Source organism: Solanum verrucosum, unplaced genomic scaffold (genome assembly GCF_900185275.1).
Source record: "Solanum verrucosum unplaced genomic scaffold, falcon-dt-bn FXZP01000434.1, whole genome shotgun sequence".
NCBI classification, from domain to species: Eukaryota; Viridiplantae; Streptophyta; class Magnoliopsida; order Solanales; family Solanaceae; genus Solanum; species Solanum verrucosum.
In genome coordinates this window covers 151,725-170,903 of record NW_026019848.1, presented here as the reverse complement: position 1 = coordinate 170,903, position 19,179 = coordinate 151,725, and the positions used below count along the sequence as shown (strand labels likewise).

The window sequence follows — 19,179 nt, the reverse complement described above, 5'->3', positions numbered from 1 at the left end:
TTCAAGTCAAGTAAAAGGGTATAGAGTTTCAAGTCAAGTATAAGAGTATAGGTTTTCAAGCTAAGTAAGAGTCTCAAGTTTCAAGTTAAGTCAAGAGTTTAAAGTTGAGTTCATTTCTCAAAAGGCTATTAGGGAACTAAGTATTTCCAAAGGAGTTTATAAATGTTTTTACATTTGAGTAAGAGGGGAACCATGTTTTCCAAAAGAGGCCTTGGGCTAAGTTTTGAGTAATTACCTCAACTAAAGCAAGATGTGTTTAAAGACACTTATGAGCCAAAGTATTTTTGGGAGTAGTATTGAGCACCGAATTGGGGACACGAGTTAATATTAACTCAACTCTCCATAAGAACCATGCGCCAACATGGGATTTCTTGGGTCATACTTTTTAGATGATCACGAAAGTTAAGCTAGTGGATCCACTTAGTAAAGTTAGCTTCCTATATCACGACAAGATATAGGATGGTCCTTGGGCAACGTGAGGTAAAACATTGTATCATCACTAGGGCTCATAGTGGTGGTTGTCGGTTAAAGAACCTCCCATATAAGTTATATTACTTTTATATAAGTAAAGTTGAGTTGTTATTGTTTTATCATTAACAAGCTAAGTTGTTTATACTGTTTTACAAGCCGTATATATTGCATGTGTCTTATTGCTTTATATATTAAGTTCAGTTATTCATGAGTCGAACAGAGCCAAGGTAAGAGTTCCCTTCTACTCTTTTCAAGCTTAAGTTGTGGTTTAGCTTTTCAACTCGCATACTCGTACATTCCATGTACTGATGCCAGTTGCCCTGCATCTTATTATTATGCAGACGCAGGTACCCAGGATCAACATCCAGTACGCCGTTGATCCAGCTGAGCACTCCAGAGTCAGTGGTGAGCCTCCTTGCATTCCGAAGGACTCAATTATTTTGTGTTATTAGTTTTGTTTTATTAGGGTGTTGCGGGGTCTGTCCCAACATCCATCTCAGTATTTTAGATGCTTCATAGACAGTTAGTCAGTTAGTTTTGAGTCTCTCATCTATGTATATATGTAAATATTCTATTTTGAGATTTGAGTTGTCTTTGTGGCCAGATTTTATAAGTTAAGTTGTTTTGTAACCTTGCATTTGTGTTGAGTTATTCTATTGGGTTAGGTTTCCGCTGAGTTAAGAAAGCCAGGCCAAGGGTTCGCTTGGGGCCAGAAATGGTCTCCGGGTGCCGGTCCCGCCAGGGTGTAGACTTGGGGCGTGACAACCCCCTTCACCTCTCACACCCAAATTACGCAATCTTGGCACCAATTTCAAGTTTGAAGTTCTCGTTAATCGTCTTGGACTTGGGTATGAATACACCCTTTTGATTTCTTCTTTTAATAGTGAAGGATTTACGCCTTCTACACTTGAGGAAATCACTAGATTATCGGGGTTGAGCATAATCGACAGGTGGTTGCTGCTCAAGTTTGTAAAATTCTTATTGAGTATAGATTAAATTCTTCATCGAACAATAATAGAGACTATAGATAAGATTTGAAGGTTGATGAATTTTATTAGAGTAAGGAAATTAATGACGATTTTTTTTTCACTACATGAATAATAGTTTGGGAAAAGGCTCAAATATGCCATCGAACTTTTAGAAAAGACTCATTTATGCCATCCGTTAAAAGTTTGGCTCATTTATGCCATTACCGTTTAAGAAAAGACTCATTCATTCCATTATTTTTTAACAGTGATTTTGCAAAACCATTTTTTACACGTGGCCAATTATAATTCAGCCACATCATTATTATTTTTTAATAAAAAAAATCAAAATTCTAAACAAAAATTGAATTAAAATAACCCACCAAGTAAAGACCCACCCAAATTTTAAAAAATCCTTATAACCCATCTGTAACCCAATTCTTTAATTCAATTTTTCAATCTAAAAAGCACCCAAGGAAATGGTATGAAGTAAACATAAATTCTTTTCACTTTATGCCTTGATTTATATATATTCTTTTTACAGGGTAGCACCAAATATCTAATTTTATTACAAAAAATGATTGCACGGCTTTTATTCTCTTTCTCATTGGACTTCAAACCTAGTAAAGCAATCACTATTTTCTGATTTTGAGTATTAGCATGAATTTATTTTTGGAAAAAGTATTACAAAGAGTGCTTTAGAATAGCAGGACCTTAATAAAACGAACTGAAATGCCTGATCACATTTAAGAGTGCAAAATTAGTCGGAGAAGGCGAAGAGTTCGCCGTCCTTAGAGAAGTGAAGAAACTTCTTTTCTTAGTTAGGGTTTTTAGATTAAAAGTGAATGAAAGGATTGGGTTACTGATGGGTTATAGGGACTTTTTAAAATTTGGGTGGGTTGAGTGGGTTATTTTAGTTCAATTTTTGTTTAGAATTTTGATAATATTGACGTGGCCGAATTATAATTGGCCATGTGTAAAAAATGATTTTGCAAAATCACTGTTAAAAAATAATGGCATGAATGAGCCTTTTCTCAAACGGTAATGGCATAGATGAATCAAACTTTTAACAGATGACATAAATGAGCCTTTTGTGAAAGTTCGATGGCATATTTAAACTTTTTCCCTAATAGTTTTAATGCTTATTTGGTGATTTGTAGTGTTAATAATTGTGAATAATAGTGAGACAAATTATGAGAAAGTATTAGAAGATGGGTGACGAGAGAAGGAAAAAAGAAAACGAAAAAGTAGAGAAAATTAAATAAAAGACAAAATTTACTAAAAAAGTACATAACAATTATGACTTCAATTATAATTTTATCTACCGAACCCCACATAATAACAATGTTGTTTCATCTTTTTATCATCTAATATGAAAATGAATGCTAGTTTAAAGTGAAGAGATTGTTCGTAAATGTGGGAAAATGTTATTAAAGAATAACTACTTATTACCTTTGTTATTATTTATTTATGATGCAATATTAGTATTGGATCTTCATAACTAATTGTAATTGAATAAAATAAAATAAAAAGACAAAAAATTGGAGTGTAAAATTACATATATTTTTTCTAAGTAATTGACATGGGAGTATATATATCTACAAGAGCGGAGCTAAGTATAGCTGAGGAGGTTCATCCAAATACCCTTAGATATAAAATTATCTTGCTTCTATATGATTGAAATTATTTTTTATGTAATATAATAGCTATTGAATCTCTTCAACATCGTGTATTTTTTCATATTTTGTACCGTCTTGGCCCCTTATGAATCTTCTTGTGATCTTTGATACTATTAATTGACACTATTTTTAAGCCACATGCTTTGACTATAATATAATATAAATATTCTATTCAAGAACTTGAAGGCACGTTATTGTCACAATCCCTAAGAAATGGTCGTGCAAAGCATACACATTTTACATGTCATACTTCATTATTATCTTAATAACCTTAGCAAAATACTATAAACTGGATAGAAAAATATGTCTCTTTCAACCACATTATATTTGTCAAATTAAAATGTCTAAAACATTGGCACTTGTGGTGGTGTTATTTTTTGTGTTATTTTGTGGAAAATGCTATGGAGAACTTAGAGTTGGATTTTACAAAGGAAAATGTGGGGTGACAAATGTTGAAGGTGTTGTCCAAAATGTTGTAGAAACATGGCATTTTGAAGAGAAGGAAAAGGATATTGCAGCTGCTCTTCTACGTATGCAATTCCATGATTGCTTTGTTAATGTAAGAAACTTACATATATAACTCTTGCATTTTCTACTTCTTTCATCTTTTAGTGTCAAATTCGATAGCAGTAGCGGATACAGAGGTTTTATCATTAATATAGAGAACCGTTATATTCACTACTCTTTCCAATTTATTTTATGTGAAACTATTTAAATCTTTAGTGTCAAATTCTGTAGCAGAGACGGATACATAATTTTTGATCATGAATATGCAGGCGAACCACTATATTCACTACTCTTTTCATCTCATTTTATGTGATGAAGCTATTTGATTTGACACAGAAGTTTTAATAAAGGAGAGAATATTGGAATGTGTGGTTTTAAGCATAAAATGATATTTTATGTGAAACTATTTAATTTGACATAGAAATTTAATAAAGGAGAGGATATCTATTGAAAATGCATATTATTGTGGAGAAAAGGCCCAAAATAGACCCTTATCTCTGGGTTAAGACTTAAAGTCATTCTTATTTTTTTACATGGAACACTAATATTCCCTCATGTTTATAACATTGGTCCACTTTTGGTCCTCCAAAACTTTCGTCTATTTTTAATATTAGTTTTGTCCACAATTTAGAGTATGGAATGTTCAATGTTCTTCCTCTATATTTAGTAGAAACAAGAACTCTATGAGGGAAGATGAGAAGAAGAGTGTTCCATTAAGAAAACTGAATTTAGTTGTACGTGAACTTCGTCACTAATTCACTTGTAGCTAACATAAATTGATCGTTGAGTAAGAGTAACGATACATTTTGTTGTTTAGCTATAAAACTTGTCCGTGGCTAAATCCTATTTTTTTTTAGTCCAAACATCATTGTAGCTAATTAAATCAAGAATCAACCTTTATTTGTATTGTTGCACATGAAATCTTACATAATGAGCCTTTAGATCTCAAAAAGTAAAGACAAGTTTGAGGGCGGATCAAAACTACACCAATACTATAAACATGAGTATTATTAGTGTTTCACGTGAAAAAAATAAGGATAACATTGAGTCTAAACTTAAAGATGAGGAACTATTTTAATCCTTTTCTCTATTTTTGTGCCAATAAATTATGTCATAAAGGGTAAAATAATTTTTTTAATGATAATTTCCTTTTGACTTTTCTTATTTTTCTCATGAACCAATTACATAAAATTTTAGTATTATGAAAAAAAGAATGTTCTTTTTGAAATAATTGTGGTACAAATTTCTATTATCATTGAATAATATTTTTGCTATATGTACATGATGAATAGGGTTGTGATGCATCAATTCTATTGGATGGACTCACCAGTGAGAGAAAAGCAGTCCCAAATTCAAGTGTTAGGGGATTTGGACTCATTGATGCTATTAAAGAAGCTTTAGAAGCAGAATGTCAAGGCCTAGTTTCTTGTGCTGACATTATTTCTATGGCAACTAGAGATGCTGTTGTCTTGGTAAATTTTACATTTTATTTCATCATTATTACTTCCATCTATCATTTGAGATTTTCTATGTTATACTATAAGTAAGTCCTCTAATCGCTATCGATATGATGTGAGGCTGATTTACTAATCATAACGAACTTAATTTTATTTCAAAAAAAAGTGAGAATACCTTTGACCTAGGTTGAGAAGAGATTGGGGTCACTTTTTTTTTAAACTATAGTTCTCAACAAGGCTCGAAGACCTTTGACTAGATTTGAAATGGATTAGGTAAAACATCCATTTAAAACATGGGCGGGATTAGTTAGTAATTTTCTCTATTTCTTCAATGCTAGGCATTGATAGTATATATTTCTTTTTTAATCTGTCTCAAAAAGAGAGGTAAAACTTATCCGCACCGGGTGTTTACACCAAGCCAATATATGCATGCCATGTGTTTAAATTTATAGTTCATTTTACTTAACCATAATTAATTAACATGTGTTTTACTTCATTAAATCACGTAATAATGGAAATTGCATTGGCTTGGTGTATACACCTGGTGCGGGTAAGTTTTTTCCCACAAAAAGAGTGTTGTTTTCTATATTTAGTAAGTTTTTCAGTTTCAATATTCTATATGACAAGTTTAAGATCACAAGATTTAAATGGACTAGACACATCTTTAATCTAAGATGACAAGATTCAAACGTCTCATTTAGTTTCTTAAACTCCATGCCCAATCAAACTAAAGACTAACGTTTTTTTTTCATGACTTATTTGATTGGCCTTGGAGTTAAGAAAAAACAAAAGATTCCTGAAACTCGTGATCTTAGAAATATGCTATAATATTTGTGTGACTATAATACGATGAGACGTTTAAATTATATTATTTGTGACATATACATGCATCCTAATTTGTGTTGGTTTTGATTATAAAATGTAATAGGCTGGAGGAAAATGGTATGATGTAGAAACAGGACGAAGGGATGGAGATGTTTCCTTAGCTTCAAATGTGAAACTTCCTGCTGCTACAATTTCAGTTTCTGATTCCATCAAACTCTTTGCAAACAAAAATCTTACTCAATATGACATGGTTTATCTTCTAGGTAATTTCATATTTTTACAATCCTTCATTTTATTGGGATGATGTCCAGTAGCATGTGTGCACCTCGACTATTTTATCATGTACATACTATCTCCCACCACGGTGAATATATGATCAAATTAAAGAAACTACCTAACACATTTTTTTTTAACTTTTAGTAAGATTTGAACAACGGTCGATCTATGGTTCACATCTCATTATATTGCCCATTAGGACATACCTTTGGATGCACTATCCATTTTAATGTTTTTATTTTACAACCTTTATCTTATTCTAGATTTTCTTTTTATGACAATGGTACTCAAACTTGCTTGCGACCTCGAGTTTTAAGCCATAATCTTCTTTGCTTAGTGCATTTTAAATAAATTAATTATACATATTAAATAAACTTTTAAATACAAATACAAAGTTCGAGCCAGAATTATATATTGAGTTTTGTTGAATCCATAACTCTGTTAGGTGAATCTACCCTATGATGAGTACATGCTACCTCGTAACCCTTAACAAACATGGTCGCTGAATAACTTTGACCATCAAAACTTAGCCAGTTTGAAAGAAATCACGTACTAAAATTTGAACTCTGACGATTTGCATCTCATTTCATTGACCGTTAACTACTTGTTTATTTTCGATTCTAGGTGGCCACACTGTTGGAATTGCTCGGTGCTCACTCTTCAAAGATAGAATATACAACTTCAATAAAACTGGTGGTCCTGATCCAACCATGAGCCCATGGCTATTGGCTGAATTAAAGGAAAAATGTCCAAGAATTTCATTAATATTTGACAACACTTATCCTCTTGATGTGAAGACTCCATCTTTGGTAGATAATTCATATTTTCAAGAAATTAAAAAGGGAAATGGGGTTCTTCAAATTGATCAACAAATAGCATTGGATGAATTGACAAAGAATATTGTGGATGATATTGTTAATGATCCTGATATTTACACTAAGTTTGGTGAGGCCATGGTGAAATTGGGTAGAGTTGAAGTATTAATTGATGGACAAGGAGAAGTGAGGAAATCATGTAGGGTTGTTAATTAGAAGCCATTTATTTTTGGAGGGCTCAATTAGAAAAAAGTCTATTTTTTTTTTTGTTAATTTATTTGCTTATTGTATAAGTTTTCTTTTGTTTCATTTTTTGTATTGGGGTGGGGGGGGGGGTGGGGGGTGTAGAGGACCTTTCCTTAATTGATTCTTTAGCATTTGAAATTTTCCACGTGGTATGTTTAAGGCCACAAGATTAAAGGGCATTTTGATACATTTGACATAACTTTAATTTAGAACCACAAGATTAAAAATTCTTCTTTTATTTCTTAAACTTCGTTCCAAGTTAAACTAGATCATTCCTTTTTAAACAGAGAGTAATTAAATAACAAGTCTTCTCTACAACTTTATCATGTCCACCGTGCCCATAATGATGAGGTTCTCTTGTTGATAAGAGAGGACTTTTCTTAACGTTTTCTGAAGTTAGATTTAAAATGTGTGTAATTCTTTAAATATGTGGTTGAAATTTGTCATGTAAAATATTGAGATAAAAAAACTTACTAAATATAAAGAAAAACACTCTTTTAAAAACAAATCAAAAAGGAAATTAAAACATTTAAACTAAAACGAAGAAAATATAATAATTAAATTTAAAATCAAATATCTAATAATTTTTTTATAATAAATATAGACTGTCTGAAGTGAACCAGTAAATATTAAGCTAGCTCCACCACTTTGTTAGAGTAGAAAATTTTAAAGAGTTCTCTTTTTTTCTTTAGTTAAGGGCCCGTTTGGCCATGCAATATGAAAACATGATTTGAAATCATGACACGAAATCATGAGATTTAAGTTGAAGTTTTGTTTGGACATGCAATTGGAACTTTTTATAGTGTATGTTTTCTCATAAACATAAAAAACTTATAAGTTGTAAAATTATTAAAATTGTCCCAATTCTTTATACAATTTTACCAAATAAACAAAGTTTATAAAATCGCATAATACATTATCACAAAACTATTATAAAAAAAATAACATTTATTGGTTAAACTTTAAAAAAAATTAAACATAAGTTGTAGAGTACTCTTTAAATAAATTTGATAAAAAATAATGAATTTGGTGAATATAAATGGTAAAGTAAGAATTGATTTGAAGTAATAATAAATTTTATGTTGGTGAAAATAATCATTAAATGAGATATAAATGGTTTAAAAAGTAATTATAAGAATTATAAATTTTATTACATTTACATATAATATAAATGGTTAGTAGATATAAATGTGAGGTTTTTTTACAAATACTTGAGGGTCAATTTTTGTATTTGAAAAATCTCAAATCATGATTTTTGGAGAATTTGAGATCTCATCTCATAATATAAAATCATGAGATGAAATCAACGTCAAATCGCATATCTAAACATTAACTAATATTCATGTATTTGAACTCAAGATAATCAATAATAGTATTTATTTTCAAGAACAATTAAATAAGGCGAAATAATTACCTTATAAAATGACAAAATGTTTTGAAATAAATTAAATAAGTATTTTAAATAATATTGACAACTAATATAAGACTGAGAGAGTTGCTTCCAAAAAATCAGAGGTTCAATACAGGTAGCAATGTGGAAAATCACATATCGCAAGAGAGCTTCAATGGGGTGTAGTCAACTTTCAAATAAGAAACAGATTCGAAGTCTGATGGTAGAGATTTTCTTGATCTTCCTCTTGGTGGTATGACTCAAATGACTATCCATCTCTTGTCTGCTATTCATTGGGCAGAATAGATTTATGAATGCTTTCGTAAATAATTTTAGTTTTAGAAATTCAAATTTTCAAATGGAGCTTAAGTGAGCTTTGGCTTTCGATAAGGAAATTTAATTTGATACGGAAATTTAATAAAGAAGGAAAGGATATTGGAATGCATGGTTTTAAACCTATAACGATATTTTTATGGAGAAAAGGCCCAAAATAGATCATTCTTATTCCCTTTTCACGTGGAACACTAATATAATTGTCACTCTTGTTTGTAATATTGATGCACTTTTGGTCCTCTTAAACTTTCGTCTATTTTTAACATTAGTTTTGTCCACAATTTAGAGTATGGAATGTTCATTCCTCCTCTATATTTGGTAGAAACAAGAACTCTATGAGGGAAGATGAGAAGAAGAGTGTTCTATTAAGAAAACTGAATTTAGCTGCGAACTTCGTCACTAATTCACTTGTAGCTAACATAAATTGATCGTTGAGTAAGAGTAATGATAAATTTTGTTGTTTTGCTATAAAACATGTCCGTGGCTAAATCCTATCTTTTTTAGCCCAAACATCATTGTAGCTAATTAAATCAAGAATTTACCTTTATTTGTATTGTTGCACATGAAATCTTACTTAATGGGCCTTTCGATCTCAAAAAGTAAAGACAAGTTTGAGGGCGGACTAGAACTGCACCAATACTATAAACATGAAGTATTATTAGTGTTTCATGTGATAAAATTAAGGATAACATTCATATAAATTATGTCATAAAGGGTAACATAAAAAAAATTTATGATAATTTCCTTTTGACTTTTCTTATTTTGCTCATGAACCAAACCCATAAAATTTTGGTATTGTGAAAAAAGAATGCTCTTTATGAAATATTTGTGGTACAATTTTTTATTATCATTGAATAATATTATTGCTATATGTACATGATGAATAGGGTTGTGATGCATCAATTCTATTGGATGGACTCATTGATGCTATTAAAGAAGCTTTAGAAGCAGAATGTCAAGGCCTAATTTCTTGTGCTGACATTATTTCTATGGCAACTAGAGATGCTATTGTCTTGGTAAATTTTACATTTTATTTCATCATTATTACTTCCATATATCATTTGAGATTTTCTATTTTACTACTATAATTAAGTTCTTTAATCGTTATCGATATGATGTGAGGCTGATTTGTTAACTGTAACGAACTTAATTCTATTAAAAAAACTGAGAAGACCTTTGACCTAGGTTGAGAAGGGATTGGGTCACTTTATTTTTTTTAAAAAAAACTATAATTCTCAACAAGGATAGAAGACCTTTGACTAGATTGGATCAGGTAAAACATGGGTGGGATTAATTAGTAATTTTCTCTATTTCTTCAATGGTAGCATTTTTAATCTGTCTCAAAAAGAGTGTTTCTTTCTATATTTAGTAAGTTTTTCAGTTTCAATATTTTATATGACAAGTTTGAGATCACAAGATGTAAATGGACTACACACATCATTAATCTAAGATGACAAGATTCAAACGGATCATTTAGTTTCTTAAACTCCATGCCCAGTCAAACTAAAGAGTAACATTTTTTTTTTCATGACTTATTTGATTGGCTTTGGAGTTAAGAAAAAACTAAAGATTCCTGAAACTCGTGATCTTAATACAATAAGACATTTAAATTATATTATTTGTGACATATATATACATGCATCCTAATTTGTGTTAGTTTTGATTATAAATTGTCATAGGCTGGAGGAAAATGGTATGATGTAGAAACAGGACGAAGGGATGGAGATGTTTCCTTAGCTTCAAATGTTAATCTTCCTGCTGCTACAATTTCAGTTTCTGATTCCATCAAACTCTTTGCAAGCAAAAATCTTACTCAATATGACATGGTTTATCTTCTAGGTAATTTCACATTTTTTACGATCCTTCATTTTATTGGGATGATGTCCAGTAGCATGTGTGCAACTCGACTATTTTATCACGTACATACTATCTCCCACCAGGGTGAATATACCAAGTAACTCTATTCAGTGAATTTGAGACGGATCAAATTAGAAAATACCTAACACTTTTTTACTTTTACTAAGATTTGAAAAGTGGTGGATTTATGGTTCACATTTCATTATGTTGCCCATATTAGGGCACACCTTTGGATGCTTTCCTTTTTAACGTAACGTTTTTATTTGTCAACCTTTATCTTATCCTACATATTCTTTTTATGACAATGGTACTCAAACTAGCTTGCGAGTTGCATCCACCTAGAGTATATACTGTACTATTTTACTAAAAATCCAAAGGTAGAGCCATGTGATTTTAAATTTAAGGGTTTTAAGCCATAATCTTCTTTGGTTACCACGTTTTTAGATAGATAATTAATTACTCCCTCCGTCCCAATTTATGTGGCACTTTTCGTTTTTCGAGAATTTGCGCATGAAATCTTCAATTTTTTTGAAATAAAATTTATATATTTGTAAACTACGTAAAAAGTACTATAAGTCACAATAATTGATAATTCAAAATGTTTAAAAAATTTATGAAAAACTTACGGTCAAAGTTAGATTTGTTTGAATCTCGAAATCCGAAAAGTGCCACATAAAATGGGATGGAGGGAGTATAATATTAAATAAAATTTTAAACATAAATACAACATGTACGCCAAAATTATATGGAGTTATGTTGAATCCATAACTCTGTTTGGTGAATCTACCCTATGATGAGTACATGCTACCTCGTAACCATTAACCAACATGGTCACTGAATAACTTTGACCATCAAAACCTAGACAGATTGACAGAAATCACCTATTGAAATTTGAACTTTCGAGATTTTCATCTCATTTCATTGACCGTTTACTTGTTTATTTTCAATTCTAGGTGGCCACACTGTTGGAATTGCTCGTTGCTCACTCTTCAAAGATAGAATATACAACTTCAATAAAACTGGTGGTCCTGATCCAACCATGAGCCCATGGCTATTGGCTGAATTAAAGGATAAATGTCCTAGAATTTCATTAATATTTGATAACACTTATCCTCTTGATGTGAAGACTCCATCTTTGGTAGATAACTCATATTTTCAAGAAATTAAAAAGGGAAATGGGGTTCTTCAAATTGATCAACAAATAGCATTGGATGAATTGACAAAGAATATTGTGGATGATATTGTTAATGATCCTGATTTTTACACTAAGTTTGGTGAGGCCATGGTGAAATTGGGTAGAGTTGAAGGATTAATTGATGGACAAGGAGAAGTGAGGAAATCATGTAGGGTTGTTAATAAGAAGCCATTCATTTTTGGGGGGTTCAATTAGAAAAATTCTATCTTTCTTTTGTTAATTTATTTGCTTATTGTATAAAGTTTACTTTTGTTACATTTTTTTTGTATTGGATTGGGGGGGGGGGGGGGGGGGCTAGAGACCCCTTCTTCATTGATTCTTTGGCATTTGAAATTTGAGTATTGGTGTACTCTTTTTCTTTTGTTTATTTTTAATTCTTCTTTGTAATTTCATTTATTCTTATTAAAACAATTTTTTTTGGAGTTTTTAAAGTGTGAACGAGAAATGTTTTGAAGTATATCAGTTTGACTTATTGGTTATCGGTTTGTAGAGATGCTAAACCGTTATAGAACCATTAAGATATTGGCTTATCAGTTATTGGTTTGTCAGTTATTGATCGTTATCGTTTTAACCGTTAAGATTTGACACAAAAATAAATTAATGAAAATCACTTAGAAACAAGGTGACAAATCAAATGAATCACATACATGAGTTCACAAGTTGCATCTTGCACAAGAGCAAACACTTTTACATTGTAGAATAACCAAGATTTTGGCAAATCAAATGAATCAAAACTTAGCCACAATCCGATCATCCATTGTACCGATAATTCACTAGTCCTTTTTGAAACACAAACATGTCACCAATTTGTAGAGTTTGAGTATATATATAGAGATTCTTAGTAGTGTCCACTAAGTCAACCTTGAGGCTTCCTTCGATCATGAATAATAGCTCGGTTGCACGAGGGTGAGTGTGGGGCGGGTTGATGCCCCCACCACAGATTCTAAGGACAGCAAGTGAAGTACTCTGTCCAGCCAAAGCAGAGAACTTGGCCTTGCTAGCTTTTGTTACTTTGAAGTTTGCATATAAAGATATGATCGGCCCAACTCGCTTAAGTTTATTAGGTGGCTCAATAAGTTGATTTGGACCATTTTGGCATTCTCAATTAAACTTTGACCGATATGATGTCATGTCAAAAAATTTCAAAATGATATTTTTTTGTTTGATGTATTATTTATATAGTTATAGTACAAAACTTTTTTTATGAAGTACTTAAAAAATTATAAATAAAGAAATTAACATATGTCTCACAACTCTGATTGAAAAAAGAAAATTGGAACTATGAAAGAAACAACATTGTTTGAACATCTTAAGAAACATTCATTTGAATACAAAATGAAACAACATGATTGCCAACATGAGAAATGTAAGCATACAAACTAACTTTTGATGATAGCAATATCCTTAACCATATCCCTCAACATATTGGTAACTTTGCAAGCAACATTTCCCAACTACGGTCTAGAAAACGAAAATAAGTATGTCTCCATGACCTCTTAAAAAACAATGAACCACAAACACCCCAAAAGCTTAGTGCAAATCCTATAGCCATTGAAATGTAAAACCAATCTACTTCATCTTTGTCACTCTCATCATCTTCATGCTTGTGATTTGGAATATTACCATCCGAACTGCAGTTCACCAAGAGTGGAAGTCCGCAGAGTTTGTTTCCTTGAAAACTCGTGGAATTAAAGCTTTGAAGTTGAGTGCTCAATGGTATCATACCTGACAAATTGTTATCTGATAGATTCAAGTAGCCCAAAGTGGTCAAACTCGAAAAGCTTTGTGGGATTTGACCATAAAGTTGATTTTCTGAAAGATCAACAGATTCCAAGACTTTCATGTCACCAATGTCATTTGGAATCTTACCAGTTAGGTTATTTTTGGAAAGATTAAATGATCTTAATCCTGCAAGACGTGTTACACTTATAGGAATATCTCCAGAAAGATTATTGCTAGACATATCCATACTTGTAAACAACGCCAAAATTGTGTCATACTGGTACATGTTTCCTTTAGTCATCACTATTGCACTCTCTATCAAAGTTCCAAAATAAAAGGAATAATTTAAATCAACATCCACTTCCGTTTTTCCTTTGACCATTGCACTGAAATTTCCAATACACCTTGGTATGATTCCAACAAATGTATTGTTGCAAGGTCTAAAATCTGAAGATCTTTGAGGTGACAAAGTTCTTGAGGCAATTCACCATCGAATTTATTGGACCGAAGGATAAGGACTATTAAGGTTGGAAACCTCATTCCCAACCAAGATGGTAATTTTCCAATAAACTCATTCTCAGCTAAATCTATTTTATGCAGTTTTGTGCAGTTTTCCAAGGATGAAGGAAACGGACCGTTAAGTCTATTTCTTCGCAAGTCTAATGATAACAAATTACTCAAAACCTCCATAGATCTTGGTAAGCTTCCAATCAAATTATTGTCCCTCAAGATTAAAACTTTCAACTCTGGCCAATTCATCCAACAATCAGGAATTTCTTCTGATAAATCATTTCCCTCGAGATTTAAGATCTCCAATTTGTAAGATCCATTCTTTGCTTCACACAAAAAATTCGATAAACCTTTGGAAAAAGAATTGTTTGAGAGATCTAGCTCAGTTACAATGGTTGAAATCAAGGGCAATGGTCCACTAAAATTGTTGGAACCAAAGCACATTGTCCAAGGACCTCCATGTCCATCTGTCCACGAAGGTGTCGAGATGATTGGAACCTCACCAACAAATTGGTTGTGAGAAAGATTGAGAAATTGAATTTGAGAAGACAATTTCCAAAACCAAGTTGGAACCTCACCTTGTATTCCACCATCTGATATGTCAACATGTGCTATCTGCTTTTGAGTTCGGAGCCACATTGGAAACAACGGGCCTATATTCCAGCCGCCTATTTTAATATCTGTGACTTGAAAAGGTGGAGTCCAATTTCGACTCACTTTTAAAGTCAGATTATTTCTAGATGCATAGAAGGATTGTAAATGTGTTAATTTAGAGAAATGACTTTCTGTTACAACACCTTCCAACCTATTGTTAAAGATGGAAAAATGTTCTAGCATTGAAAGTTGGCCAACACTTTCCGGAAGAGCTCCTGTGAGTTTATTATCATCTAGTCTCAAAGAAGTTAAAGAAGTATTTCTCAATCCCACCGAAAGGAAATTACTCCTAACATTGATTAATTCGGATATATCTCCCTCAAATTGATTTCCTGAGAGATCAAGTTGTTCTAATTTCCCTAACTTTCCAATTACATTCGGTAACTTTCCAGAAAGCATATTACCAGAAAGGTCAATAATAGTTATTGAACTCAAATTTGAAATCAGACTTGAAACTGTTCCCTCAAGACGGTTTGATCGAAGGAAAAGTGATTCTAGATCTTTGCATCCATAGAGCCAATTTGGTATAGTGGAGTTGAGGTTATTGAAAGAAAGATCGAGATGCTTAAGTTTTGTTATGTTTCCGCTCTGACTCTGTATCGCACCTTCAATGCCACTACGATAAAGCACAAGATGTTCAAGATTATTCAAATCAAACAACCATTTTGGTAGACGACAGTTGAAAGAGTTTCTAGAAGCCTTGAAGGTTGTGAGAGAAGTCAAATTAACTGGACCGTCAGGAAAAGGGCCAGTAAAATTACAGCCACTTAGGTCAAGAGAAACAAGATTGGGGAGGTTGAAAACCCATTTAGGAACAGATGAATTAAAGTTGTAATTCCCAGAAAGATTGAGAGATTTGAGTGAAGAAATTTTTTTATGATCAAGTAGAGGTGTTATATGATGAAGACTACAATTGTATAAACGAAGATCAACAAGAGAAGGAAGCATGTTAATAACCTGTAGCCATTCATTAGCTTTGCTAAGATCAACGCTTTCTATCTCCAAGTTCTCAAGACTCGAAAGACTTGTCAACCACTCTAGGTTATTGATCCTTAGATATCTCCAATCAAACCTATCAATAGAAATGCTTAGATCAATCACATGACGAGTGAGATTGTTGCACACGACCCCTTCCCATTCACAACAATCTTTTCCGACAACCCAAGAAGAGAGAATATTTGAGGGATCATCTACTTCTTTCTTCAAGGTCTCCAACGCTAGTTGCTCATTTTCTCTGCAAATCCCTACACAAACAACAAACTTGGTATTTGTCAAAATAAAAAACAAGAGAACCCATACTGTTATTATTGCTAACACTTTCATGGTGTGCAATGTTTTAGACTAGCAAGTGAAAAGTATATATTTGCTTATATTTTTCACTAGGCTAAGCAATATATATTTATAGCTATCAAGAAGATGCATGTAGATATTTTTTTTTTCTGTGAAACTGTATATATTAATTAAGTCAACAAGTCTTCTCTACAACTTTATCAATTGTCCCTGTTTGGGCCATGCATGCTCACGTTGATGAAGTTGTCTTGCTGATAAAAGAGGACTTTTCTTTAAAAGTTAGAAACAAAAAATGCAGTGTTTTAAAAGGCGGAGGCATGAGGCAAAGCTTTTTATATAGTACGGGGTGAGGCATAAGTCTCATGGATCTACATGTTTTACAATTTTATCATAATCTCTTTCATAAACAAAGTTAATTAGATAATTTTATTGATTTTTAAATAATTATAATATCAACTAATTAATAATCACTTGTTTGAATGCTTCATTATTGGTTGTTTGACTCGAAGACTTGTTGATTTTAAAGAGTTTTTTCCTTCTTCCTCTTAAATTGTATGTATTAATTAAGTGAAGAAGACTCCAACAACTCTTCTCCACATTCCACAACACTATTAAGGTCTCATTTGAATTTGATTTAAAATCAGATTGATTTAAAGTTAAAGTTAAAATTTGGATATGTAACTCAAATTTCTTAAGTTTTATTTTTAGTCAAAAACATAAAAATTCTACAAGTTGTGAAAACTATAAAAAAAATAAAAAATCCAATTCTTATATTATTTTACCAAATGAGCAAATCATAGTTCAAAAATAAGATATAGAATATTCTAAGGCACCCTTGATACATATCTTCATGTTCCTTTTGTAAGTAAATATTTGTGATTAAAAACTTTCAAATACACTTAATTTTATAAAGAATTATCAAACAACAAAAAAAAAAAAATAACTTTTCTTTAATATAATCTTTTCACATGATATAATCAATCTATTCATGTCGACCATAAATTTTTTTCAAACTTGATTTTTGTCAAAATAGTAAACAAGAGAAGAACCCATAGTGTCATTGCTGACACTACTTTCGTAGTGTGCAATTTTTCAGACTAGGAAAGAAAAGGATGTGTGTCAAATAGCTAGCTAGCTAGTTGCGTATATTTTTCGCTAGGTCAGGCAACATGTATATATAGTGCTCCCTCCATCCCAATTTTCATAGATTTTAAGTCTTTATAAAAATAAAATTGAATTGTTATAAAATATAGGTAAAATGGTCTGATGGACTCTTATAGTTGTACGAGTTTATATTATGAACCCTTCTACTTGACTTTTTGTCAACTGAACCCTTAAACTCAATATTTTAAGTCATTCTGACCATTGACCAAGCTTATGTGGCAACTTAAATATTGAGTTGGCACAAATACGTGATATCACGCGTTGAAGGAGCGTGAACATCAAAATTTAGACTAAAAATATTTTTTTTTTTAAAAAAACAAAAATAAGAAAATTAAAAATAGTTTTTTTACTTCTTTCTTTTTTTCCTTCCTCACCAACCCTTATTTTTCTCTTTTTCCCATTCCCAGCCCTCTCCAACTTATCTGTTTGTTTTTTTTTTTCTTCATATTTTCTCTTTCTGAGAAACGATAATGTATTGGTGATGTAGATCTATATAATCATTTCATTTTTTTGATAATTTACAACCCATGAGGTGACAAAGATTCAATAGTTTTGAAGGATGAAAAGTGATTGTTGGATATCTTTGTGAAATTAGGTGAAATGTGTTATGTAAAATTGTGTACAAATATTATGATATATTGAAGTATTTTAATGGTGATTTATTGGCATCAATGGTGAAAAAGGATTTATGGTGGTTCAAATGATGGTAGATGGTTACGATTAAGATTTGCAATTATAAATATTTTGAGTAAAATTGAACTATGATTTCTAAGAACTTGAAGGGCCTTGTCACAGCAATAGACAATGACGGCCTAAAGGAGAATTTTTTTTTAAGGAGAATAGAGATGGTGTTAATGGTGGTTGTGGGTTGAGGAAGGAGAAGGAAAGGTGAGAGAAATAACTATTTTATTTTATTTTTTAAAATAGAAAACTTATTATTTTTGTCTTTTGTGGAGTAGCATTTTTGGTTAATAATTTTAAAATAGTTATGACATGGCATTAATATATGTGACGTGGATATGACATGTCATTTATCTAAGAGAGGGTGAGCTACACACATGGTTGAATGGATTTAAAAGTCTCATTTTAATTAAGTTTAAGGGTTCAGTTGACAAAGGGTCAAGTAGAAGAGTTCAGAATACAAACTCATACAACTATAAGGGTCCATAATATCATTTTGCCTAATATATATTTATTTATTTACACCCTCCCTAGGAGCTCCCACCACTTTTTGCTCCCTTGGTGACTCGAACTCGCAACATTCGGGTTGGAAGTGAGGGGTGCTTACCATCCGAGCAACCCCCTCTAGTCATTTCGCCTAAAATATATTTCTTTTATTTTAATTTATTTGTCTGATTTATTGATTTGACATGAAGTTTAAGAAAATAAAGATTTTTTTTGAATTTTGTCATCTTAAACTAAAGATATGTAAGTGATTTAAAGACAAGAGTGTCACATAAATTGAAAAAAGAAGAAGAAGAAGAAAATAACTATAAAAAACTGTATGCGACAATCTTATAATCTTAAATATGTCATGTGAAAATGAAATATAGAAGTTGCCGTAAGGGAAAAAAATATAATAGTATTATTTTTTTAAAAATGAAAATTGAAGTTGTATTTGGAGATGAACAGAAATTGGAGTTGTTTTGAATTTTTGTGAATGATTTGGAGTGAAATTTTGAAAAAACAACTTATTGAAGATAGGCTTTTCAAATCTCAAAAATACTTCAGAATTCAACTTCAAGTTACCTTTTATATGGCACCAACGTAATTTCGAGAGTCACCTGAATTTTTATCTATCTTTTTAAATATTTTAAGTTGTT

The 19,179-nt window shown here is 31.5% G+C and overlaps 2 protein-coding genes across 2 annotated transcripts; one reads left to right on the top strand and one right to left on the bottom strand.

The window, feature by feature from the left end:
- Nucleotides 1-3,455: 3,455 nt before the first annotated feature.
- Nucleotides 3,456-12,211, top strand: LOC125817778 (peroxidase 60-like). The gene is made up of 4 exons (XM_049497315.1): nucleotides 3,456-3,674; nucleotides 4,915-5,094; nucleotides 10,644-10,803; nucleotides 11,775-12,211. Exons 1-4 carry the CDS (start codon nucleotides 3,456-3,458, stop codon nucleotides 12,209-12,211), a joined length of 996 nt encoding a protein of 331 aa, XP_049353272.1.
- Nucleotides 12,212-14,083: 1,872 nt separating this feature from the next.
- On the bottom strand, nucleotides 14,084-15,850 carry LOC125817764 (receptor-like protein EIX2). Its single transcript, XM_049497314.1, has one exon. It carries the CDS (start codon nucleotides 15,848-15,850, stop codon nucleotides 14,084-14,086), a length of 1,767 nt encoding a protein of 588 aa, XP_049353271.1.
- Between the last annotated feature and the right edge of the window lie 3,329 nt (nucleotides 15,851-19,179).

What these genes read in the sequence shown, in the direction of transcription:
- LOC125817778 (XM_049497315.1), top strand. Translation starts at nt 3,456, where the DNA reads ATGTCTAAAACATTGGCACTTGTGGTGGTGTTATTTTTTGTGTTATTT. An exon ending in TCCATGATTGCTTTGTTAAT is followed by an intron (nt 3,675 to 4,914) that starts GTAAGAAACTTA and finishes CATGATGAATAG; the next exon opens with GGTTGTGATGCATCAATTCT. An exon ending in CTAGAGATGCTGTTGTCTTG is followed by an intron (nt 5,095 to 10,643) that starts GTAAATTTTACA and finishes AAATTGTCATAG; the next exon opens with GCTGGAGGAAAATGGTATGA.
- LOC125817764 (XM_049497314.1), bottom strand. Translation starts at nt 15,850, where the DNA reads ATGCTTCCTTCTCTTGTTGATCTTCGTTTATACAATTGTAGTCTTCAT.